Source organism: Scylla paramamosain, chromosome 28, assembly GCF_035594125.1.
Source record: "Scylla paramamosain isolate STU-SP2022 chromosome 28, ASM3559412v1, whole genome shotgun sequence".
Lineage (NCBI taxonomy): Eukaryota > Metazoa > Arthropoda > Malacostraca > Decapoda > Portunidae > Scylla > Scylla paramamosain.
The window spans coordinates 4,146,981-4,174,703 of record NC_087178.1 but is presented as its reverse complement, the minus strand read 5'-3'; the positions used below and the strand labels follow the sequence as shown (position 1 = coordinate 4,174,703).

The following is a 27,723-nucleotide window of genomic DNA, read 5'->3' as shown; positions in this document are numbered from 1 at the left end:
ATTATAACAGTCAACTTGATTTAATATTAAAATTCTAGAGCCAGCTTGATTTAATTTTAAAATTATAGACTCCAGTATCAAAGATCATAGGGCACTATCTATGATGGCCTAAAATGAGTCAAGAAAATTAGCATGTTGTTCAATTAAATAAAGTGATAAATAATACTGTTGACATAAATTCCAGAGAAAAGGTGATCTTGTGTTTAAAAGTACAAATGTCAATAAAATACAAGAAAATCTTTATTGAAAATGACATAACAATAAAATTTGCAAATATGTCAAAAGATGTCTGAACAAAATGATCATTAGAGAATCTACTCTACACTACAGTCATTATCTTACTCTACCTGGGTGGGATGGCACCAGTCACCTCGCCACTGCCACCTAAGTATCACTCCCTACTTGGGGGGGGGGGAAAAAAGCCAGACGAGGGGACAGTTGCCATACCACCATGACATTGCACACACACATAAGGGGGGAGGGGACATCTAAAGCCTGGCTGTATCATTCACTATCTTTATATATGTCATATATATATAATATATATATAGACCTAGTGTAGTTATTGGTGAATCTTGCTGGATTTTGCAATGGATTCAGACATCTTTCTCACACTTCTTAAATATTTAAAAGAAAATAATTTGCAAAGAATGTCTTTGCCACCAACAAAATACTGAACATGACTGAGGGTGGACACAAGAGGGGAGGCAGGGTGTGGCATGGACATTATAAAGAGGTCTATGGCTCTGTGTGGCTCTTTGGTTTTGCTAAGCAGTAATCAGTCACTTTCATTAATGTTGGACTGAAAAGCTTAAAGTCACAAAGCTGGTAAATCACAGTGCAGCTTCTGTATCTATGATGAGACTTAAAGCGATGTGAAATCAGAACAGCATGACTAGCCGTGTAAGAAACATTGGTAAAAACAAGTCCCGACGCTTAATGCCCGATAGGTAGTTTGGTCCAGCAGCCATAGCCTCTTGTACAACAGGGGTGTCTATAGGAAGGATGTGGGTCAAACCTTGTCTTAACAGCACAAATCCAGCCTTCCTCAATGCTGGTTAGGGTTAAAATGCTCCTCACCTAAAGCAGTGGTGAACGTGAAATTATAACTATACACAAGTAATAATTTATCAAAAAAGGTTGTATGATGAGGCAAAATAATCCTTAAGTTAATATACAGCACTGAGTAAATTTAGAAACAAGTTAACTTCACACCATTTCCCTGAAGGTCACCTAGAACACATGAAGGTGAAGATTGTCCCTTGCTTACACTCTCACACACACACACACACACACACAGAGTCAAACACCAAATCTCACAGGCACACAAAGAAATTCATACATGCTTTACATAAAATAGCTTTCATGTTCATTTCAGTATGTTTACTTGCTCACAGACCTACACAATGTTACAAGACTTTCCCCAACATAAGAAATAGGGTTTTGAAGAAAAAAAGATATGAGTATGTGGTCAACCCTCCATCATAATAATAATAATAATAATAATAATAATAATAATAATAATAATAATAATAATAATAATAATAATAATAATAAAAAGTGATAATGAACAATTAAAAGGAACTGAGAAAGGCCACAAACACTGTGACCCACTGAACACTGCCAACAATCTGACCACACTAACATGTGCTTCTGATGCATGGTGGAGATCATGTCAGTCATCAAAGTGATGGCACACAGCCAATTATGACAAGATTCTTTAACTTTCTCCACCAGCTACTTACTAAAACCTGTCACTGATTTTGCCCATGATTTGCTCGTGTTCACAAACATGAGCAAACAAATCATAAGTTCTGAGATATATATAGGTGTGTGTGTATATATATATATATATATATATATATATATATATATATATATATATATATATATATATATATATATATATATTATTTATTTATAAGTTTATATGTATTTACTGATAATACATTAACTCACATAAATCTATCAACATTAAAAAAAATAAACAAATATATCTTTCATATATCATACACATACTTCATACATTAACCAGAGAGGTAAATATTGTGATTTCCAGATGTTGTTATCCAACACAGATATAATTCAAACATAGGTAAACTATGTGAGCCTGAAACAATATGTGCTATAGAACCAGAATTGAAACTACTGGTATATTTTTTAATCATAGATCAATTTCGTCAAACAGCATATGCCTCGGTATTACATAAGACATATAAAAACATCTCGCATCCACCAAAAAATATTAGATAAAGTTTACAAAATATGGAGCACTACTCTAAATTTTTCCACTCACTGCCACCGTCACTCACCCCTGATGGTCACCACGTGTGTTATGGTTGTGCAGTGTCCTTAGCCTCTACATACAGCATTGCCCCTCGGCACCCTCACCTTCCTCATCACACAGGTGTGGGAAGCACGACACATGTAGTTCTATGCATTGGTATCTACTTGATGCTTACATAGGTTCAAGATAAGTGCAGAGGACAGCTATATACGTGTGTGTGTGTGTGTGTGTGTGTGTGTGTGTGTGTGTGTGTGTGTGTGTGTGTGTGTGTGTGTGTGTGTATATATATATATATATATATATATATATATATATATATATATATATATATATATATATATATATATATATATATATATATATATATATATAAACATAAAATGAGCCTTTACTGGAAGTTAATTTAAGATAAAGCTATAAGTTTAAATTTGTAACTTTACTTGGAAGTTTAAATTGTGGGGGGCAAGTTTGAACTGCATCTTGTGCTGGGCTCTGGAGTGAGGAGACTCAGGTATGAAGGCGACGCAGATTATGGGAAAGAAAAATGCAGCTAAGGAGAACAATTTTGTTCTTGAAAATTGAAACTCCTGGTTTAAGTACACAGATGCTCTGGTTACACCACACTGTAACAGTCAATGATGCAAGCCTGATTTGTGTGAAACAATATCATTAATCAACTACATACCAAAGTATAAAAACAATAAAATACACAGTAACTAAAATATTGCTACTAATTAATAAACAGTAAATTCTATGAAACATCATATTGGAAAAAAATATATCTTTAAATGAACCTCCAAAATTCACATCCAGCTTTAGGTTGAGCATGGCATTTTAATCTGAACTGTCATGTGGATGAATTTTGTACTTTGTCCTTCAAAAGTTCATGCAGGCTCTCACACCCCCCCCCTCCACACGGGCAGCAACCTCAAGCTTGTGCCAGATTCAGGGGTGGATGAAAATAGTGCTAGGAAAATAAAGCTAAATTTGAAAAGAAAGGCACCACACTGTTTAGTTTGAAGATGGTTAAAAGAGCCCATGATTTACTACTGAACACATGGATACAAGGTCAACAGAACCAGAAATTAGTGAACCACCTCTCCAAACAGTACATCAGTCATTTGTGGTCTGGTGCCTTCCCCTCTTTCCGAGCAGCTCCATGTTGTCATGGTGTGCATGGCAGTGACAATTTAGATTCATGAGATAATGATAAATTACATGATTGACTGTAAACATTTTGTATCAAAATAAAAAAAAACTTTAAAGAAAAGGGAGAAGGTCCATTTTTATAATGCCTTTCAAATCTCCAGTCATATCTACAGACATACAATAAGTATGTGCATGATTCTCTCTCTCATTCATACACACACACACACACACACACACACACAAAAAAAAAAAAAAAAAAAAAAAATCACAAATCAGGGAAAACTGACAAAACCATGTTGATGTATATAGGTGAAGTATTACTTAACAGTGGGACATACACAAGTGTGTAAAGGAGTGTGAGGGTGGTAATGGAGGGGAATGGAGTTGGGGGTCTTGTTTGGAATGGGAGTGTCTTTAAGGAGCAATTCTCTCTCCCACACTGACACAAGGAGGGCAGGACCATCCAAGTTAAATGCACATACATGAAAACTTAATTATTCTATAAACTTAATTGGTTGGGAGTAAATAACTGAAATAACATAACATTCAAGTAGTATTTAACAATTTATACTCTGAAGGGGAAAAATCTGTACGTAATAAGGAATAAATTTTGTAGCATTATCTACAGCTCTTTTTTTATTATTTTTATATATATATATATATATATATATATATATATATATATATATATATATTTTTTTTTTTTTTTTCAAAGCTGAAAAGCAATTCTTTCAATATTGGGTGAATGTGACTTGCAGATATTTGTTCAATGCAAAATAGATGTATTAAAGTTTCACTCAACCCTTTAGGCTTTAGTCACAGGACAAGGTCTGCTGATTATCAATAAGCAACCTAATTCAAGATAACTACAGTACTGCAAAACACTCATCCATCCTGCATACAAAACATACACCAATGAAGTGGAACTCATGCATACAGATGCAAGCAGGCACACATGCATACCCACAAACACAACCCAACTACCACTAATTCTCTTATGTACAATATAAAAAGAATCTAAGAGCATTTACATCACTAAGCCTAATATAAACTTGGTATCTCTTGGGTTAATGCCTTCCATCGCTTCACTCACATTAATACTGAAGTTTGGGAAGGTGATGTGTACCACCTTGCCTGTCTGCCATCCTCTGTGTTAACCAGTAAAGGTGAGGAGTTTACATTTAAAAAGCTCAAATCTGAAACAGAAAAAAATATGTAACACAAAATAAAGGAAATATCTACAGCCAAGACTGAATGAATGCAGTGTGTGCTGCAGGTAGTACAGTACTGTGCTCCAAGGTCTCACAGTGGGGAACAGAAAAGAACAATACTCAACACCACCACTCATCACAGCAGAAGATATTGGTCATGGTCACCACCACCTCCTCACACTACACAGTATAATCTATATAGTATTTCTCTGGAATATATACATCTACTGAAATTTGTACTTATCATGCTTAAAATTAATATATAGATTTCTTGTGCTAGTGTCACTTTTTCAACAACCAATGGACAATAAAACTTCCTGATCAACAACGATGCTGGGGAAGGTCTACAGCAGGGCTACCTACTGCCTTCCCCGCCCTCAGCCGGGTGGGGAAGGAGGGCATGGGAACACCCAAGTGTAAGGTATTGGAGGAGAAGCAGAACACACGTGGTGCCATTCCCTTGCACTCGCCACACACCTCCACCACCTCATTAAAGTTCTGGGACAGCCAAGCCACCCACAGACCCTCAGTCAGCACGTGCCACAGCCTGGGATTCACTTCTCCCTCATAAGATGTATAAACCTTTGGGAGGAGGGAAAAAAGAATATATATTCATATATGTATAACCATGAGGAACATCACCTCAATCACAAGGGAACATAAACAGCTAATACCACAGCTCCATGGAAAAAATCAGATATCTCTGTATACAAGACAAATATATATGCACTCATTGTCTTCATATAAACTTTCTTTCTGGTAGTTGACTGACCAAGTCCATGAGATAATTTCACCTCACACCAACTTCACTGCACAAATCCTTTTTGCTACTTATTCATCTTTCTCTTGTTGTTGATGAACCTGCTTCTGGCTGGGTCTTCCATGAGATCTGTTTTCTTTTTATAAATATCTGAATGACTGTAAGTTAACACTTAATGTCAACACAATGATAAGACACTAAGAAGTTTCACATTCAAATACATGAAGACAGTGAAGAAATTGATAAACATGACAATATGGAGTCAAGTTGCCACCAAAGCTTGGGAGTAATTCTAAGAGGAGAAGGTGAAAGCTACCACACCCAACACACCAGCTGGCAACACACTGGTGCCTCAATGAAAGAAGTGGCCCTGATGATTGGTGGCCAGGTGGTTTCACTGTTGGCCAGCTAGTACTTGGGAGCTGCAAGGGAGCTACACAAAAAGCCTCTTCTTGACAGTGCAGTGTTTGTGAGGAACAGGAATAAGTATCTGAGGATTCAAAAGTGATGTGCTGGTAACAGCTGAAACACTTGCATTTCAAGAGCTACAACCTTAGGTACAGACTGAACTTGGGTAAGTGATAACAAGCCTGATGACACTGCTTTGCCAATGGCCTCCATGGAGCAGCTCTTCACTGCTGTTGATGATAAAAGCTTTAGTTTTTTTGATAATTTCCTCCCCAGGGCATCAACCAGCCCACAGCCCAGCACACTAGATCTCCATGTGAAAATGCAGTGGAAATAACTAATAAAGTCTTCAATAAAATTAAGAAATATAACAATTGCTAACATGTGACATGTTCCTAAGGACTGTGAACATCACATAAATCACACAAACACATTTCATTGTACTCTTCTCCTCCAAAATTAATGGAGAACTCATGAAATTACTATACTTGATTAACAATATTTTGATTATAATACATATCTGAAAAATATAAAATAAATCAGGTAATCACTTCCATCCAAATTCAAAGATACGGCCAACAGGCTGCAACAATGCCACAAATAAACTCAATCTAAATTTTGTATTGCTTAAAAAACAAAATTTCTACAAGAGAAAGAGAGAGAGAGAGGGAGAGAGCATTGGCCGTTAAGTACAGTTTGTTCCCAATCAAGCATAACCCCGCAGTGCACAAAGGCCTCTCCCTACCCTCCCTGAGGCCTTAACACTGCCAGGCTGGGACAGGGTGATCTGGAGAATGAACTGGTGTCAGCAAGATTTGGTACCAAATATTGTTATCACCTCTTGTTACACTTGAGTATCCTAAAATGATAACTTTGTCTTCAAACTGGGATAAAGCAGGAGCATAGAAATTTTTCTTAAGAGAATCACTATCACTGTGAAACATGAGGGCAAAGAGCCCAGAGCAAGACAAGCCCAAGGTCTACCAATGCATGATCTTAATAATAAATACTGTGACGTGTGTGTGTGTGTGTGTGTGTGTGTGTGTGTGTGTGTGTGTGCCTGAGTATGCATGTACCTGAGTGTCCATGTGTGTGTGTGTGTGTGTGTGTGTGTGTGTGTATAGGTGTGTCCATGTGTGTGTGAGTACAGAAGTGTGTGTCACTCTGTGTGAAGGCAGACCATATTCATATGGTTCCTAGTGGGCGCCTCTGAAGTATAACTCTAACTTATGCATACTGAAGTGAAAAGCATTGTACAAGAAATTAAAAATAAAAAAATTTTAACAGCAGTACAAGGGAGAATGACACTGCCTAGCAAGGGATGCCTCAAGCAACAATGAATTTTGTAGTCAAAGTTATTGCATTGGGGAAAACAAGCACCGTTATCATTTCAAGAATGAATGATTCTCCATGTTATAAGATGAAAAAATTACCTTTTTAGAATACGCTCTACCTGCACAAAGACTTGGTATTGGAAGGAGCTTAAACAACACACCACCACCATCACTACCCTCAGAATATAGCTGGTCTGCTGCCACCACAGCACCAGAGTCACCCATGCACCCACCAGAGGCCCCAGCACAGAAGGGTCACCAGAAAAGGGGTTTGGCAGCTGCAGACTGTATAAACTGTAGGTGGAAGGTAGCTCAAGGTCACTGGTGAAGCAAATACCAGCAGCTATGGTTGTTGTGGCTCCATGAATTATTTTCTCTCTTTCCTTTCTAAGTCATTCTCCCTCCCATAGAGAAGGGAATGGAGGCTATGGCCCAGAGGTGGTAGTTGAGGAGGTGGTACGGTGGTCTCTACGGAAGCTTTCCTCGGTCTCTTGGTCCACTAGCAGCTGATCCACTGCCCCTTGATCCACCATCATACTCAGCTCATTCTCATCCAGCCTACTGTAAGACAAAACCACTGTCAGAATGGTAAGTTAGTCTATTCATTTATTTATTTTTTCAAGCATTTTACTTAGACATTGGAGGGGATCACTATTAATGTACATGAAATAAAAAGCTGTGGACAGCCCCCAAGAGGACTATAAAAATGTCACTTACACACATGGTTCCAAAGATAAGCTGAGGCCTGAGAATGCTGAAGCCTTTCTTTTCACTAATCTTACTCACTGAGTTCAGTATAACATATCTTTGTATTTTATATATCATATAAGGCAGTATCTTTTCATAAGCTGGAAATGTTTCCCACAGAGTATTAAATCAATGTAAGAGAAGTTAAGATAAATCCCATCATAGTTGCCCAGTAAAAAAAAAAGGAAATCCATTACATACTAATCTTCTACCAATGAACAATCAAATCAAGATTAATATAAAGTCAACTTGGTCCCATATATTTAAATCATTTGGAAAAATCATATGCACGAAAATCATTGGAAACATAAAGAAATAAACTCTGACAAAAATAAAGAGCATGTGTAGTCACACAACAACATCACTGATGCACTACATGTATTGACCAAGCAATGCATATTAAAGGCAAATCTCTAGGCTGTCTATTTCATCATACCTTCCAGTGTGGCTTCACGTCATGAGAGGTGCAGTGAGCAGCATGGGCCTCAAAGGTACCACTATGAACACATCTGCCCAAGCCAGTAACAGAGTTATACAGCCTACGCTACATACAGGCAAAATTTGCAAAAAACAACAAAATAAAATAAAACCAAAAAGGAATATCACTGAATAAGTAAATGGCTTGCCTCAAATGATCCAGAACAGAAGACTCAAATGACACTTCTTCGTAATTGGAAGAGGAGCCAAACATGTCCCAGCCGGTGATGTTGTCCTGAAGAAGGCTGTCTTCAGTCCCTTCTGCAAACATAAGATCTTTCAACAACTCCACACACCACATACACAAGATCTCATCCTTTAAGTAGAATATACAAGAAAGGCTGTAAAATACAGCAAAGCATATAAATGTGAGTGAAAGATGAATGTGCAAACAAAACAATTTTATACAATACATTAATTAGCTGCTTCTAAATATTTCTTAAGATTCCTGTTCTTGCATTAGATTTCCCACAAAATTATGAAAACTTTTGCTGCATTAATAGCACACCTGGGGGTATGGTGACCACCACCTGCGGAGTAATGAAAGTAGGTGTCTGTGGAGTCTGTGGAGTGGGCGGATGCTGCATGGAGTGGTTGTGACTGGCAGGGCTGAGGGGGTCTTGCGCAGGAGAAGGAGGAGCATGTGAGGATATGGACTGGACAGGGGAGGGTGGGTGATGTGGGTGATGGTTGGGGGACTGTGTAATGTGCTGTGGGTGGGTTGGGGAGGGCTGCTGGTGGTGCTGTGGCTGCTGTGGTTGTGAATGCTGTTGCTGCTGTTGTTCTTGTTGTTGTTGTTGTTGTTGTTGTTGTTGTTGTTGTTGTTGCTGCTGTTGCTGTTGTTGCTGATGCTGCTGTTGCTGTTGTTGTTGTTGTTGTTGTTGTTGTTGTTGTTGTTGTTGTTGTTGCTGCTGCTGCTGTTGTTGTTGGTGCTGCTGAAGCTGTTCCTGTTGCTGTTGTGAGGTTTGCTGCAATTGATGGTGTGCAGGGGAGGTGGATTGTGGGTATGGAGGGGGTGGCCCCGTGGGCGGTGGGTGGGCCTGGCTGGTGGGGATGGGGCACCCAGAACTGGACGCTGGAACATTCGTGAAGAAGCCGTTCCCCTCAACACCAATCTCCAAAAGTCCACCACCCTGGAGGTATGAAAGAAAAATAATGTGCTGAAGAAGAAAGTTACTGAAAAGTGTTGAAAAAGGTAAATTATTGAAGCCTTAAAAAAAATAATAATAAAAAATAAAAAAATTAAATAAATAAATAAAAATAAATAAATAAATAAATAAATAAATAAATAAATGATAATAATAATAATAATAATAATAATAATAATAATAATAATAATAATAATAATAATAGTAAACAAAAAAAAATAATAAATAAAAAATGAAACAAAATAAATAAATAAATAAAGGCAGTTACTGGAAAACTTGTTAAGAAATACTGACAGCAACAATAATTGCAAAGTTCAGTAACATCAGACATGACAAGAGTTATCTTCTCCATTTCCTCACCTGTGGTCGCACATTACTGTTTCCACTTGATGCATAGGTACTGGCAGAGACTGGAGAGTTGTCAATCTATACACAGAGAAAGAGAAAGAGAGAGAGAGAGAGAGAGAGAGAGAGAGAGAGAGAGAGAGAGAGAGAGAGAGAGAGAGAGAGAGAGAGAATGCATTATATTAGATAAAAGGAACAACAAGCTTTTTTTTAGACATATCACATTTGCAGATAAAAAAAGTACATACAGCTATACACTCTTGTGGGCAAATAATGACTAACAAACAAGTACCTAATATCTTTCAAACAGGACATGAAATGTGTGTGGACAGACAAAGAGACTTGAAAGAGACTTCACCATTATTCATTACCTTTACACTGGCCACTCCAGGAACATTATGACAGTGGTGAAGAATAATGGCTCTCCACTGTATCCTTAAGATACACAATGACAAGCTATAGACTGTGCAAATTTAAATGATAAGGGGTGAGTGCAGTATGAGTGAGATGTAATGATAAAAGGGATTGTGGAAAAAGATGGAAAGGTGAGATAGATAGTTGGTGATTTTTAGGGATAGGTTCTAGAATTCATGACACTGATGTATTAACCACTTTTAACATGAATACATATAGATTATAGAAATACAAATAGAAAACATGAGACTGTCAAATAAACTCACCATTCTGCACTGCTCAAGCTGCTGGTTGAGCTGATTAGTTTGTGCATGAGTGTGATATTCATTATAGGTGAAGGGCTTGTTGAGGGTGACCCCTGGAGAAGAGGCTGGGGAGGCCTGGGGGGCACTGGGTGAGGGGGGAGCACTACGAGAGTCACTGGGACTGTTGCTGCTGTAACTCGCCAAGCCACCAGTCTGTCAAGAGGACAAAGCACCATGAACTGGGGCCATCTTTATGCATTGCCTCCCACTTCTTGTCTCTAACTAAATTAAGAATCTTTGAAGAAGTATGAATGAGAAAAATTTCAACCTAATAAATAAATGCATCAATAAATTTACAAACTACGGTATAAAAAGCTAACCAATAGTAAATATAAAATCTCATAATAAAATAAACTTAATTTTTCACATTATTCTGACATCCTTGCTTCAACCTTCATTGTTTCTCTGTGCTCTGTGTCCTAGTAACATTTCCTCAGCAGTCCCTCCTGTTGGTGAACACATCTTCCCTGGCAGGAGCAGGTCAAGAACTCTCACCTGGAGGGTGTGGCAGGGTCCTGGTGAGCTTCTCGGACTGAGTTGAGGACTAACAGGATTTCTATAATCCATGAAGTTGAGTTGGTTCTGTAACAATACATTCATCACAAGCATTACATCTCTACTCATGCACCCATGCTTGTCTGGTCTGGCTGCTGGCTGCCCTTCAGCCTTGTACTGAGGTGATGGTACAGCTGGTACCAAGCTCAGTCTTACTAAAGCCTTCCTGGCAGCCTACATTCAGGGCAACAGACTCCTGTTGTGAACACTTCTCAGAGATAAAATAAATTATAAGTTTACCCATATGAAGCTTGTGCCTCTACTTACAGTAGCAAAAAATAACCTAAATAATAACTGAAACATTGACATCCTTTGAAATGAAAAAAAAAGTTACTATTTTCAATAAAATAATGAAAGCAATCCATATATATAAAGCCAGCTGAGTCCATCAACAGAGACAGATCAAAGGATGCAAAAAATTATTTCAAGAAACAATAATGAAATAATTAAATATTCTCAGAAATACTTTCTCATACACACACACACACACACACACACACACACACACACACACACACACACACACACACACACACATACACACTTAAACACAGAAAAGGGACAGAACATTTAAAACCCAGACACATTTTTGCATATTCTTTTGTAACAAACAAAATATATCAAAATAAGAAAGCAATGAAGATTTAAAAAGACAACAGCAACATTAGGGGGAACCATTTACATCAAACACAGAGGAATGAATGCAAGATCAACTCCTGCAACTGTATGTAAGCAGGAAGCAGGGACAAGGGGACAGGCCACCATCAGGGATGCTATCTGCCAAGCCTTCCAGCACAACACTCAGGAAAACAGGTAACCTATCCCAAACCCTGTATGTCTCACCCCTTCCTCTTCAGTCTAGGATGATACGACTTGGCAGATGTGAGGACGAAGGTTGGTGTGTCTACTGGGATCTATGTGCAGTGCAATCAGACATCAAAGCTCAAAGGTGACTCACAAACTGATGTATGAAATATTAGCTTACCTCTGAATGTCTGAACCATAAGATAACCCTCACATGTTATGTTATGTATCTATGGCTTGTTGATAGTGAATTAGTCAGTCAATGCACGCTCATCAACTCCAACTATCTGAATATTACCGTAATTACTATTCAAAGCTAACTAAATGAGGCAATAGTTACTGAGTTACTACCATTAAGTAGCAAAACCTCTGATACACATTCATGCCACTCATGGTATTGGGCTATGACAGTCTTGCCGGGGTAGTGACAGGACATGACATGGTTGTGACATTCAAGGGGCAGAGAGCTCTAGGCCACAGACCCAGACCACCACATGACAGCTACCAAGTTCCCAGGGCTTAGGTGGCGACAGCCTACCCATCCCTCTAGGTTACAAGGACAGGATCACTTACTGGACTAGGAGGATGCGAGCCACTTGGAGACAAGGGCTGCCCAAAGAGGTTAAGCCCAGAGTTAGCCATGTGTGGGTCCACGATTGTGCTGTTGTCGACAGTCATCCCCTGTGGACCCAGAACAGGTGAGTTTGCCAGACATGGAAAGTTTAGCAGGGGGAGAAATTATTAAAATTATTGTGCATGCTTTTCCTTTCTAGTTTAATATGATCCACCTAAAAAAAAGATGGCAGGTTGAAACTATGAGGTACTCTAGTTCTTGAAAGCTATGATAAACTATTCATTACTTAAGTATGGTCAACAACATATTTACCATACAACAATAGATTAATATAACAGAGAGAGAGAGAGAGAGAGAGAGAGAGAGAGAGAGAGAGAGAGAGAGAGAGAGAGAGAGAGAGAGAGAGAGAGAGAGAGAGAGAGAGAGAGAGAGAGAGAGAGAGAGAGAGAGAGAGAGAGAGAGAGAAATAATAAAGGATGAAAATAGTTAAGCTTCCACACAAGAAATCATATTAACACTTTAAATATGCCTTCTAAAACAGCAGTTAAACAGTAAAATTACAGGAGAAATAAAAACATTTTGAGAGCATTAATATATCAGTAAGCAACAAGAAAATTAGGTAAATATTAGAATATAATAATCAATAGGAATCACTGGGATTTATAGAAGCAATGATGTTAATGTAAAGCAAAAGAATTCACATTAGATTAGACAAGTTAAATGTAACACAAAAGTTATGAGTAATGTTAGAGATGAAGGAACATAGGAAGGGCATAACAGACAGCAGCCTTCCAGGGATTTAGGAGGAAGGCAGGAGAGGCTGAGAGCAAAGCCTGGCCACACAAGCACTGGCAGGAGTGATATGTCAACTTGGTGACAAATGTGAGGGACCAACACAACCCAGGCCCAGCAATACTTCACTCTGAGGTACAGATGAGGCCAAAAGTCAAGTAAGCTCCTGCACTTATTCCCACTGGATTATGTTCTTCCATTAGTCTGAAGTCCTGTGACCTGCTGGCAATCTAGTGACAAAAGTGGACTGCCAACTGATTCTTAGCAGATCAGAGGACTTGAGACTGAGGGAAAATTGTTACACACAGAGGGAGGGAGTGTGGTGCTTCTTGAAAAGTGACCATGACTGTACAACATTTCCTTTGGACATAAACAAAAACACAAAAGCAAAATGTGACTCACTCCATGATTAAGACACAGAGAAGCCACACTTATAATACTGAATCTTATAAAGCAAAACAGAAAGGAGTAATTAATGGATTACACTGGTCTCTCACAAGTCTTTAATTAGTAAATGAATTAATACTTTATTCCTGAATCTAAAGCTTTTGAATGAAATGATAAAAAAAATCTTTAACTAATTCTACAGTTTGATGGTAAGAAATGCATTTTTCCCTTTTCTTCTTTTTTTTTTTTACAGTAACACCAAAAGAAAAAAAAATCAATTCCCACACAAAACATATTGTATTTTCTTTTACTTAGTTATCTTACTGAGTTACTTTTCCCTACTAGCTTCCTTCCTGAATATTCCCTCACCTGAGCAAGAAAAGGTAGGGCAACAGTATTCCCTGTAAATGTTAATAATATGTTTACCATTGCCCCCTTTCCTTTCACACTTGTTTTTCCTAATATCTCTCTCTCTCTCTCTCTCTCTCTCTCTCTCTCTCTCTCTCACACACACACACACACACATACACACACACACACACACACACAGACACATACCTCTAAACCTCTAAACTAAACCTAGGTATAAGCAATTACTCTATAAGATAAGGTTTCTAAAAGTAATGTGAATCACAGGAAAATAAAGAACATTTCCCTTGGGATTCTTCCACCACTTTCCTGCAATGTAAACAGTGATGAGTGTTGCTCCCAGCTTAAACATGTGGCTGCAGAGAAGCTTATCTATTTGGTTTGTGGGGACCAGCGTAACACTATTTCTGCCGCACTAAAAACTGGCATACTTGTTAATGGCATATATCTTTCTTTTTTACAGTTCATTAATATTTATCAAGCATGAGAAAAATTCTGTATCTTTATCTCTTTGAAAGGTGTCACTGTGAATATATATCAAATAGTGTATTAAGTTTTGATTCTAGTTTCTGAACCCATATAGGGCAGAATGTGATTACATTGGTGTTTACTATTGAAAGGCTGAATGACAGAATTTTTCTTATGCCCAGTGTTATTTTTAGGTAGAAATACTACTAAATCAGAGCATAGTACTAACCTTACATGTATGGAGGTAGCGTGCATTAATTACAGTAGGGACAGACAAATGATTCTGAAACAAAACATAAGCCAAAGGAAAAACAAACAACTCACACACTAAATAACAAGGGTGAATAACGTTGATTTATACATTACCATGCACGATAATAAATGAATAAAATATGATAAAAAGAAAAAAACAATCTTGGCATGTATAACTAAGGGACTGTGTTGAGGGGGATATACTGGAAAGGTTAGGACACTGATCACCACGATGCAAATACATACATACACACACACACACACACACACACACACACACACACACACACACACACACTCAGACACACACACAATAAAAACACAAACTGAACACAGCACTACAGTTTGCTACTTAAGGAACAACACATGTATCTTAAAATGCACTATAATGCTGGGAACACTACTACTTATGGAGATGGCATTTGGCATGAAGGGATGAGCAACATTCAGACTCTATATACATAAGATCAGACCAGGCAACAGGAGTGATTGGAACTGTCTACTGGCTGGTAAGGGAAGGTACAGTGTATAATCAACTTAGCTTTCCCATATTGATGTGAAAAGATTGGATATTTATGTATGTACAAGTCACCTTTACATTTTATCAACAGTTTTAGAGACATTAAAATAAAAATTCATGTTAAAACACCTACCAGCAAAAACAGGGTTACAGACACACACGTGTACAGGCACACAAGTGCGCACGGTCGCACGCGCACGCACGCACGCACGCACGCACGCACGCACACACACACACACACACACACACACACACACACACACACACACACACACACACACACAGACAGATGACAGACACACACACACACATATACACACACGCGCGCGCTTGCATACACATACACGCACACACACTTGCGCAACCACATGCATGCGGGCACACACACACACACACACACACACACACACACACACACACACACACACACACACACACCTAAAGGGTTTGAGGTGTGTTGGTACACCTGCTCTAAAATGAAATATTAGTTATTCTAAAGACTGTCTTCTAGTATTACTGGTCTTCTATAATGTCACTGAATGATCATTCTGATTATGATCATATGATTGCCACCAAAATGAATCCAAATAGAAAAGTTTGGTGCACAGTAGAGTTATTTACTTATTTGTATTTTACCATTCCTGCTCGGCTGCCCTGCTCAGGAAAGGTGTATAGGATGCTACATATAAACGAAAGACAAGAGAGCATCTCTGACTCTTAAGGTCACTTCTTCTGGAACTGTGACAAAGGACTAGTAATTAAAGAAAACATCTAAGTAAAACAATCAATTAAAAAGGCATTACCAAGTCTATCTAAAAAAAAATTCTAGTAAACACTAGCACTTTCTGCATATGACTTAGTCTTGTAAGGCCTCCATTACACTAACAGAATTTTCAGTGACTGCAAACTAATGGATGAAAATCTGCATGGTGATGTGAGCAATGGCTGCCGTGAAGCAGTGCAGGGCGGAGCAAGTCAGGCACCACAGAGGGCAGCAACTTACTTTGTTCTGGCTGTGGTGAGCTCCTCGATGGTTGACTTGTGTGGGCTGGTAGGGCTTCTGTGGCTTTTTGCGCATGACGGACGGGGAAGGGCCAGGTGAGGTGCCTCTTGGGGATGCCTGTCCACTGCTGTAAGGGTCAGTGAGCACCCCAGTAGGGAAGGTGGTCCCCAGCCTGGCTGATCCCGGCGATATCGTCTGGCAGCGAAGAATGAAATCCTCTCAAATAACAAACCAACTACATATTGTGATGCCCTGTCCTGAAGCATTAGGCAAGCACTGGCAAATTGATCTGAAGTATAAAATGGCTAACCTCCTGTGGACTGAACTTGTCAGGGGACTCTTGAAGAATTAAAGTAACAAGTTATCAATCAAGTATATGCGCTCACCAAAGTCTGAGTGGAATTTGCTTAGCCTTGACTGTCCTATCACTACAATATCACATACTGCAGTGGTTTCCAACCTTTTCGAATTCTCACCCCCCCTTCATTAAATGACAAGTTCCCTGCGCCCCCTCCACTCTGGTTTAAATACTGCTATTTACTGTCATAGTCGGCACAAGTCATAGATAAAAAAATTATACAATACATAATTATGTATGTATGACTGAATGTATAGGCTTACCTTTACTAGATGGTTGTGCTTGCTTCTCTGAGCAGAGTTTCTCAAATCTCAGAGAATGTGATGAAATTGAGACCCGTAATTCTTTTTCTATTACTAAGCGAGAACGGTATTTTGTTTTGAGAACAGCAACTGAACTAAATCCTGATTCACACAAGTATGATGTCGCAAAACGTAATAAAATGTCAATGGCCTTAGTTGACAAGGAAGGGTACTCATCTTTAACTTGCAACCAAAAATTTTCCAAAGGTCCTGCATCAAACACAAGTTTCAGTGAACCATCACATGACAAATCAATAAGTTGCTCCTGGTCAGCTGTAGACAGTGTGCTTGCAGAGTTATCACCAAATGGGTTCCTTATCCATTCATAATCACTTGTGTCTACATCTTTGAAGTAAAATGAGCACTTCCCCAGGAGAGTGTTCAAGTGCTCAGCAAACAATTCATTTCCACCCAGTACGCTGGTATGTTTGGGAAACTCTTGCAAGTTTGGTAACATATCAAAACTGTTATTTTCTACATTCCTTTTCCATAACTCAATTTTCTTCATAAATGCACGTATTTTGTCACTCTGTGTGAAAATATTCATGTGGGGCCCCTGCATAGGCTGATTCAGTTGGTTAAGTTTCTCAAAGATATCAACCATGTAAGCAAGTTTTTTGATGAAATAATCATCTGTGAACAAGTCTCCATCTTTGTTTTTATTTTCACAAAGGAATGTAGCAATTTCATTTCTAAGTTCATACACTCTCTGGAGTACTTTTCCACGGGACAGCCAGCGTGATTCACAGTAATACAGTAGAGCAGTGTGTTCAGCACCAAAATCTTTACATAACTGTGCAAACAGTCTTTCTTTCAATGGACTGTTCTTTATGTAATTTACAACCTTGACAACATCTTTGAGCAAATTACCTAATTCTTCATTCATACTGCCTGATGCAAGTGCCTGTCTATAAAGCATGCAGTGCGTCCATGAAGCGTGTGGAGCCTTTTCCCTCACCAAAGCTTGCAGTCCAGCATGTTGTCCTGCCATTGACTGGGCTCCATCAGTGCACAGTCCAACACAATTTTCCCAGCTTATTCCATGTTCATTGAAAAAATTGTCAATCATGTTGAACACTTCTATAGCTGTGGCTCTACCAACAATAAGTTTACAAAACAACAGATCTTCCTTAATTTCATTGGCAGATATATAGCGCACATAAGTTATTAAATGGGCATCTTTCACTACATCAGTAGCCTCATCTACTTGCAACCCAAAATGCGAATATTTAAGTACATCTGTCAACTGATCACATAAATCATCACTAATGTCTGAAATTCTTCTGCCAACTGTATTATCTACAAGAGGAATGCTGCGTAACTTGTTGGCACTTTGTTCACCGAGCATTATTTCCACCATGTCAATAGCAGCGGGTAATACCAAGGTTTCTGCTATGTTGTGAGCTTTTTTGCATCTTGCAATTCTGTAGGAAACTTTATAAGAAGCAAGCAAAGCACTTGCAGCTGTGGTAGATGTCTTCGTGAAAGCCCGTCTCTGTTTATTAAATTCATCGTCTCCTTTTAAAAAATTCCAGAGATTTGCCAACATGTTCAGGGTGCTGTGTTTCAAGGTGGCGCTTCAATTTGCTTGGTTTTATGCTGTCCATGGCCAAAATATTTAAACACAACACACATTGAGGTCTCTCCGTTCCACTAACAACCGTAGATGTAAATCCAAGCAAGAGATAGCTGTCGTCATACTTTCTGGTTTTCGTATGCTTGCTACTTTCATCACATTTACTGGAGTGAGGTTCACTTTCAGTTTCTTTCCTTTTGCCTTTAATCAAATACTTTTCCATATTTCAAAAGTTTAGTGAAATAAACAAACGCACACGCTGAAAACTATTCCTTAGCTTTGTAATTTTGCAATTAACAGTTATTTACGAGGCACTTGTTACGTCCAGAACGGTCACAGAGCTACCGTCTTACTACCGCACCCTCATACTACTGTGGCGGCATGGCCACATGGCTGACTCCCAAAGCTGGAGTACTGACGTGTCTGAGACGTGAACCGAACGGGAACCATACGAATGATGCATTGTTTCTGGTAATCATTACAATATTTATATTTACAGCACGTTTCTCTCTTTATCTTTTATAGTTGTTTAATTCCTTAGTTACTTAGTAGCATCTGAAATAATTTATAATTGTATTTGGACAATAACATTTCATAATTCATATCTGAAATGTTTTCTCAATACTTAACCAATTATGTATTCCATCAAAATCAATAATGTTGATATACAATCATCTACTAAGTAATTTTTCTACTTTATGAAGTGCTTACGCCTCCCCTGGCAGCCCTTCATGCCCCCTTAGGGGGGCGCGCCCCACAGGTTGGAAACCACTGACATACTATAAGTTCTGGAATGTCTATAAAAAGCATCTCAGCACTATGAAGGCCAGTGCATATGAAGTGGACTTATGCTAGACCACAGGATACTTACAGTCAGGTCTGTATCAGGTATTGGAGTGTTCATGGGTTGCAGGTACTGGACTTGTGTCAGGTCTGGCAGTGAACCAGTGTTGGGAAGTGTGCCCCCCACACCTCCCCCTCCTCCAGGCCCAGCACCCCCAGTGTTGGTGATGGTGGTAGGGATGGGGATGTTGGGGCTCCGTTGAATGTGATTTACCCGATGAACAAGACCACTGGGGAGAGAAATGTGGTGAGTCTGGCAACATGTACAGCGAGGTTGTACGTAAGACTGTATGGATGTTGTGAGCAAAGGAATCGTTACCCTCTCAGTTCGTAACCCTCAGTAAACAGGTGATGCCTGAGAAAAATGTATAAATGAAAATACAAGTTAAACCAGTAATATGATGAAAACACATACCCTGTCATCTCTGAAGGGTGTGTCAGCTCACAGCCTGACTTAGGTCTGTTCAGGAGTTCTTGGTTGTGTCTTGTAGGGCAATAAATGTTTACTCCAAGGCCTGGATCCATCCGGCCAACCTCCGCAGGTGATGACACTGATGGGAGCATGACCATGATTAGAACAGTTTTCTATTCTCATTATCAGCACACCAACACTACCATCACCACTGTCATATTTTTGTTATGCATAAAATTCAAACAAGGGAGCCTGACCACGCATACCTTTCCTGTTATTAGCTGCCTTCCCACCGTGGACGAGGTTCTGGTGGAGGGAGGAGTCTGAGTTGGAGCGCAAGAGGGACTCCGAGGCTGGTGGAGGTGAGAGGAGCACAGGGTAGGCCGAGGAGTTGGTCAGGTGGGGATGGATGTGCTGGTGTGTCCTGATCTGGGCTGGCGCAGAGCCGCGCTGATGTGGGACGCTAGAATACACTTGGTTCTGCAGGTTGTTCAAGTCCTGCATCGCACCCTGAAATACAACACACTTCTGAGGACAAGCTCTCTGCTATACAAGAGCCCCTTCTTTTCTTCAAGTAATTTACATTCTGAATTACAAAGAAAAAGAAGGAATTAACACATTGAGGAAATTAAAATAAGGAAATCATACTAACCAAACCATAAGGAACAATAATATTTATCTGTCAGTTTTGAAAATATTAAAAAATTAAATTATGGCCAAAATATAGATTAATTTATGAACTCCAATTTTCAAGCCAAAAGCATTAACAATCAAATGACATTTTCTGCAATTTTAGACCAAAAGTATTAATAATCAAGTGACATTTTCTAAGTCAAAGTAAAAATCATACTACTTGCAATAAAACTTTTGTTCAAAGAAAGATACAGTAATGAATTAAGTTGATAAAGATTGAAATAAAGATGGTAAGGAAAAGGAATCATGTTCTATGAGGTAGTTGTGAGATGTGAGTCCACTAAGACCACTAGGACAGCCTGGGTCTGCTGAGGAGTGAGTCACGGCGGCGGTGCAGCTAGACCACACTACTCCACACAGCCACTGACACAGGCAGGTGAGGCTCTGGCAGTAACAAATGCTGTCCTGCACTGTAACGACCTTGTGACCTTTCCATGAGGCCCTACACATGCACAACAGCACTTGTCACCAAGCCTCCACCACCACTGGCCTCCACCTCAGTTACTGCACTAAAATCTACCACATCAAATAAGTTACTATAGTCTGTCCAGAGTAGCCTGATGGATTAGTGTCCACACCTCTTCCCTTCCAGTGCAGGTTAAGGGCAGATAGGTTCTCCCCTCTGGCACTCTCAGTGCTTGGTGATTATATTTGGTGAGCATTTAGGAAGAATGCAACTACTTGATCACTGACTAGAAGGGAGTGAGGCAGACCCAGACTTTCTGATCAGATTATAGCAAGAATCTGGAGGATCATTGTTGGTGCAAAGACAGAAGGAAACAGATGGGAGACAGGTGAAGGCTTCAGTTCATATTAATAAGATCTACAAAAATGCAGCAACTTTACCTGTACTGTCCCCTCCATGTAGTATTCAGGCACCCTACCCTGATCCTGCAGTAAAGGCAAGAAGCAGTTGTCATGAGAAACTCTCACATTTGTATATGGCATTAAGGTGTGGTTCACTTAAGCTGTCATGGTTTGCCCTCCTCAAATCATACTCAAGTCTGTTTCTCAACATTTTTTTATAGAGAATAATTTCTTTTGTATCAATATACACATGTTTATTCCCTTCCAAAAATATCAGTAAAGCATAAGAATATGTAAAGTAAATCCTGAAAACAAACTCAGCTTCATCATGTCTGGTGGGAGCAATAAAGAATAAATCTGCTATTCAGTGACTAAAATTTGGCCATTGTTCATCTATGCAGGAGCAATGTTAGTCAAGAGCCAAGCAACGTGATGGCCAGTCACACAGTCTTCAATATTTCAGCAAGATATGAGATTAAACATAAACAGGTTAGTGACAAAGACCAAAGGAAATTTTGGACGAACATTTCTCAATCTAACCAACCTCTGGCATATTTCCAAGTCTTGTATATGCAGTGTCACTACAACACAACTCACACTAGCCAACATTAAATTTTGCAAGGAAATACACAAAAAAACTGCAAAGTCTTAAGCTTAAACATATATGGTCTCAATATAAAAAACATTGTTAGCTCCTGCATTTGGATATGTATTACAAGTGTATCAATAAACAAAATGATCTCTTAACCAAGGAAAGGCTCTAAAAATAACTCTTTCTTCTGACATTGGGTTATGCTGCTTATAGAGAAGAGCACAAAAAGAGCAAGTCATCAGAAGAATATTTGATGTAAAGTTGTGAGCAGAATAAAAGGAGCTTGACTTTAATTTGTCTTGCAAGAAGCATAAAAGTATTTTTTTGACATGTATGCAATCAGATACTAAACTGTATTGTGTGTGTGTGTGTGTGTGTGTGTGTGTGTGTGGGAGAAAGAACAAGGAGAGACACAACACAAGAACAGAAATCCCCACATCAACTGTATATAGATACCAAAAGCTCTCCTGGAGTTTTAGGTTGATACTGTGACCTAAGCTCCCCAAAACATTACTCAAGTGAGAACCTGGTGTGTGCGCAGGGCATGTGGAGGCCGCAGCGCAACACCTCCCAGCTCAGGTGAACCACAGACCCTCGGCCAGCACGGGGGAACACAAGCCAACACACCCTACGGGACCCACAGCAAGATCCAAACAACTAAATAAAAATAGAATATAAACATGCACCATAATCATTACATAATTCTAAACAAAATAATAAATATTCAGCTCTTTTGCTTTACTCAGACAGCAGTTTCAGGCCTGATTTAAATATGTATGATTCAAGTGACATAACAAGGTTTATTTGGTCTGCTTAACACTACCATTCTAGAACTGTTTACTAGATGTATTTAAGAAATTACTCTAAAAAAAATTTGTTCAGGTAATACACAATACTTTCTATTAGAGGAATCATTAACATTTTGAACCAAAAAGACAAATAAAAAAAATGAAGAACATTCAAACATTGGGCTGTAAATTATTCTCACATATTTTGTTGGTATGATTTATGTACATAGTTTCCATCCTGAAGGACACAACTTTCAGTTAATGCAAACTTCAATCCAAGGCAAAGCTTACTGACACTGTGACTCCCTCAGTAATGGATCAGGATTTTGTGCTTGTGAAGCTGGAGACCATAAATATCAAAGCAAGCGAATCAGTAAAAACACTGTAACACCAGGAGAATGTGAATATCCCATGTATGGTTGAAGCAATGGACTTGAATGCATCATCAGTGATGCATCAAACTGGTCTTGGCATGCAGTGGTGGTTCAGCATAAGCTTACAGTCTTGTGTCAGACAGCAGTGGCAGTTTGTTCTGTTTCAGAGTCACTTGTAGTTGAGCAAGTCAGTTCAGTAACTTTCACCACTCACTTCCACCAGTACTTCCTGTTTTTCCTCAATACCATGTCTTCTGATTTGCTAACTCCTTATTTAATAAATATATTTCCTAGCAGATACTTAATATTGGGGAAAAATGCTAAATATAGTGGTTGGGAGTGTGATGTATTACTCAACTGTTGTCCAGAACTATACACATAAGCACAAACTTGTGTAGTGAGCAACAACTGACTGATGGCCAAAGGGAAACTATTCAAGCTGCCAAAGTTCACTTTGGATCTGTGTGATCATTGCAGCTTTTATCTACTTCTATGCTTATGGAAATAAAAAATTCACATTCTGTTACAGCTATTAGCACTGCCAAGAAGGATCTGTCAACCCAATCATCAATCAAGTGAAAAAGTGATGGAGACCACAAATGCATTTAAGCAAAACATATGATGCATAAAAAAAATTAGCCATTTGGTGATAAAGAACATGGGATTATCCTAGATCACTCCCCTAGAGAATCTGTACTTAAAAGGGATCACTTTATAACCCACATTGGTATCTGTTCAAAATCTATGAGATTTATTTTATCAATAGTGGGTAATTCCTATATTTTTCTACTGTGTTAAAAAATAGTAATAAATATATAAATAAAACAAATTCAAAAGGGAATTTTCCTTATAGACAGCAATATAATTGTATGTGTGTTCTCCAGATTGAAAAAGGGATTATCATTTCAGAAACTTGTATGAACAGTATTATAAATCTGTACAACCTACAAGTTTAAGATAAATCTACTACACACTTATAACAAAATGACAAAATAATAATAAAAAATAAATAAATAAACAAACAAATTAATAAATGCAAATAAAAAACTTTGCAAATCCCCAGAAATAAAATAAACATGCTACACACATTCATTATATTCATAAAAAAATAATTAAATAAATAAATAAATAAAATAAAACATTAAAACAATAAAATTTATATGTTCAAAAGAAAAAGTTGGAGCTACTACTTCACAAAGTTTAGAGAATTCTTGGAGTAAAGCTTATGACATGCTGAGGCCACAGGTGCAGCCACAGGCCCACTCACACCCACCGGGAGGTTGATGGAGAAGTCCGGGAGAGAGCCACTCTGCGGGGGTCGGGAGGGGTGCTGTGGTGGTGGGTGCTGGAAGGGAGGGGACTGTGCCTGTGGTGGTAGCAACTGTTGTCCCTTGTTCTGGGTTGAGGGCTTGGGCTGTAAATAGTAATGATAAATAAATAACCAATCGACTTCACTTTTCAGTGTAATTTTGGACTGTCCTCTTTAGGGCCTTACGGCTTCAATGGACTTTTTACTTTATTATTTTTTACTAGTTTTAGCTGATTTGCACTTCTGTACATGAATAATATATGACTAAACCTAGCCCAGCAAAACTGAACCAGCTAACCTAAGCTAAACTGGTAACAGGGATGAGTGAATCAGGAAGTGGTCTGAATCTTCCACAGTGGAGCTATGTTACATATAAACATTCTTCCTTTACGGCTGTGATATAAATAAGCCTGCTATGTTACTACCTCCTATAGGAAGTACTAGCCCATGTAAAAACTGAGTTATAGTAAAAATAGTCTTTGAAGATTACAGAAATAACCTTAGCCTACTTATTTCCACACACCAGCTTTATTTCTCTTCAAAATATGACACTTTTTAGAATTGTAATCTATGTAATGAAGGGATCAGTAGTGAAATTAAGGAACTCAATGCAATGTCATTTTAATATCACCCAAACATTTTTATTTCTGTTACGGCATTGAGATATATGAGTCTGCTGTGTTATTGCCTCCTACAATGAGCACCATCCCAGGTAAACACTAAAACAACATGAGAATGGAGTCATTTTCAGCATCAATAACAAACATAAGCTCTTACATGTGAATGCAGCGACTATTTCAAGAATAATAAAAGACCACCACCTTGAAAACAAACTGAACTTGGGCCTAGAAAAAATTATCATAAATTAACAAAAATCACAAAATAGTTTGTTTGATGAATATGAAGACACAGGGTTAATGATGAAAACCCAAAGTTACTATTTCAAGAGTAATATAAAACCACCACAATGAATACAAACGGAAATAATGAGCCAGAAATCTTTTTCACCATAACGTATCAACAAGAAACATACAAGAAGTAAGTTGTTGTTTGATAATTATTTAAAAAAAAAAAAAAATTTGGAGAGTTGGTTATGAGAACGTGCAGTAATGTTTCTATTCTCACTAAAACACGTGACACCAAATCCTGCATTACGGAGAGAAGAGTCACAACAAACCAACAAAACACACCCACAACATTGCCATTCCTCTCTCAAAAGTAAACACAAGGAAATTTAGCTATAAGAAATTTGAGGAATGATTCTTTCCTGCAAGATATAACTTATAACACCCAAACCTGGAAGTTGGGGAAATGTCCTCACAAAAATAACACTCCTCTTTCAAAATGAAGACAAATTGAATTAGTCAAGTTAGTTATGAGAGCCTTAAGTAATAATTCTACTCCAGTTACGATGCAGGCCTTGGAAACCAAACCTCCAGGCTGAGGAGGAATGCCAATAAACAAAACTCCTCTTTCAAGACGATAAGGCCAAGAAGTTACTGATAATCTTATAATTCCACTCCTACTAACATATGACTAATGACACCATAACCTGGAAGCTGCGGAGGAGTGTAGAGGGGCCATGGCACTGGGGCCAAGAGCAGGACAGTGTCAGGGGAGTGCCAGGGCAAAGCCAGTGCCACACACCCACCAGCCTCCACTCCCTTCACTCTCTCACACACTGACCTCACTGCCCCTTCACTCCACCCACCCTGGCACTACACAAGCCACAGCACTGCACAGGCCTTATCCCTCCTCCTGACCACTGTACCACTTCACTGGCTCATATCAGGAGGCGTTAAGGACAGAGGTGCAAAAATTAGGGAAAAAAATGATGCGACTTGGGTGAACTAGGAGGTGATTTACGGGACACGTACGAGCAACCTCAGCCCCTGGACTTCATTCATTATATTGTCATATGCTATTTTCCCCTCGGCCTCCTTTTGTTGCAGTAACGCTATCTTCTCTTGGAATTTCCTCGGGCTTGGCGTCGCCATTTTGCACCAGACCAAGAAATGTTTGTTGTGTTCCAATAATGTCGTGAACTCACCACCACTTCCTAACAAACAAGAATCTTCATAAATTAATATCTCCCCTTATCTACGACTTATCCATCACTCATCACGTTTTTAATTTCCATAATTAATTACAAATTATCATTCTAATTCTCTCAGCTAAGTATGAGTTCATTTCATTTGCTTCCTGACAAACAAAGCTCCTCAGAAATTTAGATCTATCTCCTTTTATAGTCCATTAACTCCATTTCTACACCTCTATCCATCATCTTTGGTGTTATAGCATGAATTATTGGTGATATATAACCTCATATAGCCTTATCTTACCGAGATCACAAGACCACTATAATTAGTTTATCGCAATGCGTAATAGTAGCAAACAATGTCTTTCTCATACCAGGATGGTCTAGATCAAATTAGGAGGCACCATGCTAATTGTCCTAGACCAGAATAAGTCCCTAAAAATCCCCGCAATGGCTTTATGAATGAATTTCCGGGGCTTTGTTTTCATACGAGGCTTAAAATTTTCCCGTTTTCTGAGATGTCATCTGGGGAAGTGCCTACTGTTGGTGGGGAAAAGGAAAGTTGGGAGACAGATTAGCCACATAATTTTCAACTACGAAATAAAAAAAAACTAGCCACTATGAGAGAAGAAATTTACTCAATAAAATTAATTAAAAGTATGGGATGAGCCAACCAACTGGCTGGTGCCTACTTTTGGTGGGAAGAAAGAAAGAAAAAAATAGCAATTGAGCCACAGGTTTACCAGTTAGGAAAACTGAAATAATTAATGAGAGAGGACACTGAAGATTAGTTAATACAACTCAAAAGAACAGAATGAACCTCTGGGGAATCATTCACAGCATAAACAACAATGAAAAAATTAAAATCTGTTGTTGTTGTTGTTGAAGAAAGAAATTCCTGAAAAAGCGAACTTGTTCCAATTTTCAAAGCCACTTGTAGGTTAAAAATAGGAAAACTTTACATACAGCATCAATTCAAGATTAAGATCACGTGAGAGAAATGACCCCTTCTCCCTCCCTCCTCTTTCATACCATTGTTTCAGCTAGCCATTACATGGGGGGGTGACTATTACTTTCACGTCAGTGACACCATCCCCTCCCCTCTCATGAAAACCTCGTTAGCTATTCAGAAAAGGACACTGGGACACTTTTCCATTGCAATTAAAAAACAGTTTATTGACCAATCAAAGTTTTACCAATCAGTAATGGGAAAACTGCCGGAGAAGTGTCTCAGTAATAGGGAAGAGTGTGTAAGGAGGGGGGAATATCAGAAATGGGGAAAAAAATATGGGTGTACGTGTGTGACAGGAAGAGAGAAGAGA

The 27,723-nt window shown here is 38.7% G+C and overlaps 1 protein-coding gene across 7 annotated transcripts; it reads right to left on the bottom strand.

The window, feature by feature from the left end:
* Nucleotides 1–218: 218 nt before the first annotated feature.
* Nucleotides 219–26,400, bottom strand: LOC135114737 (CREB-regulated transcription coactivator 1-like). 7 transcript variants are annotated; one of them, XM_064030714.1, is made up of 17 exons: nt 26,241–26,400; nt 24,328–24,468; nt 22,419–22,520; nt 21,340–21,384; nt 20,067–20,310; nt 19,804–19,939; nt 19,417–19,618; nt 16,310–16,504; nt 14,764–14,817; nt 12,518–12,625; nt 11,081–11,167; nt 10,547–10,738; nt 9,882–9,947; nt 8,882–9,506; nt 8,523–8,634; nt 8,333–8,405; nt 7,572–7,710 (listed from the first exon to the last, which is right to left on the bottom strand). In XM_064030714.1, exons 1-17 carry the CDS (start codon nt 26,358–26,360, stop codon nt 7,708–7,710), a joined length of 2,505 nt encoding a protein of 834 aa, XP_063886784.1. In that variant the 5' UTR covers nt 26,361–26,400; the 3' UTR covers nt 7,572–7,707. The 7 variants fall into 7 exon arrangements, with proteins under 7 accessions (XP_063886782.1, XP_063886785.1, XP_063886783.1 ...); XM_064030712.1 differs by lacking the exon at nt 8,333–8,405 and having other exon boundaries at nt 219–7,710; XM_064030715.1 differs by lacking the exons at nt 8,333–8,405; nt 11,081–11,167 and having other exon boundaries at nt 219–7,710.
* Between the last annotated feature and the right edge of the window lie 1,323 nt (nt 26,401–27,723).

Bases quoted from the DNA above. Each gene is read 5' to 3' on its own strand.
- LOC135114737 (XM_064030712.1), bottom strand. From the start codon at position 26,360: ATGGCGACGCCAAGCCCGAGGAAATTCCAAGAGAAGATAGCGTTACTG. The intron at 16,505-19,416 runs GTAAGTATCCTG...CTTCGCTGCCAG, and splicing joins TACCTGATACAGACCTGACT to ACGATATCGCCGGGATCAGC. The intron at 9,948-10,546 runs GTGAGTTTATTT...CTCTGTGTATAG, and splicing joins AGCTTGAGCAGTGCAGAATG to ATTGACAACTCTCCAGTCTC.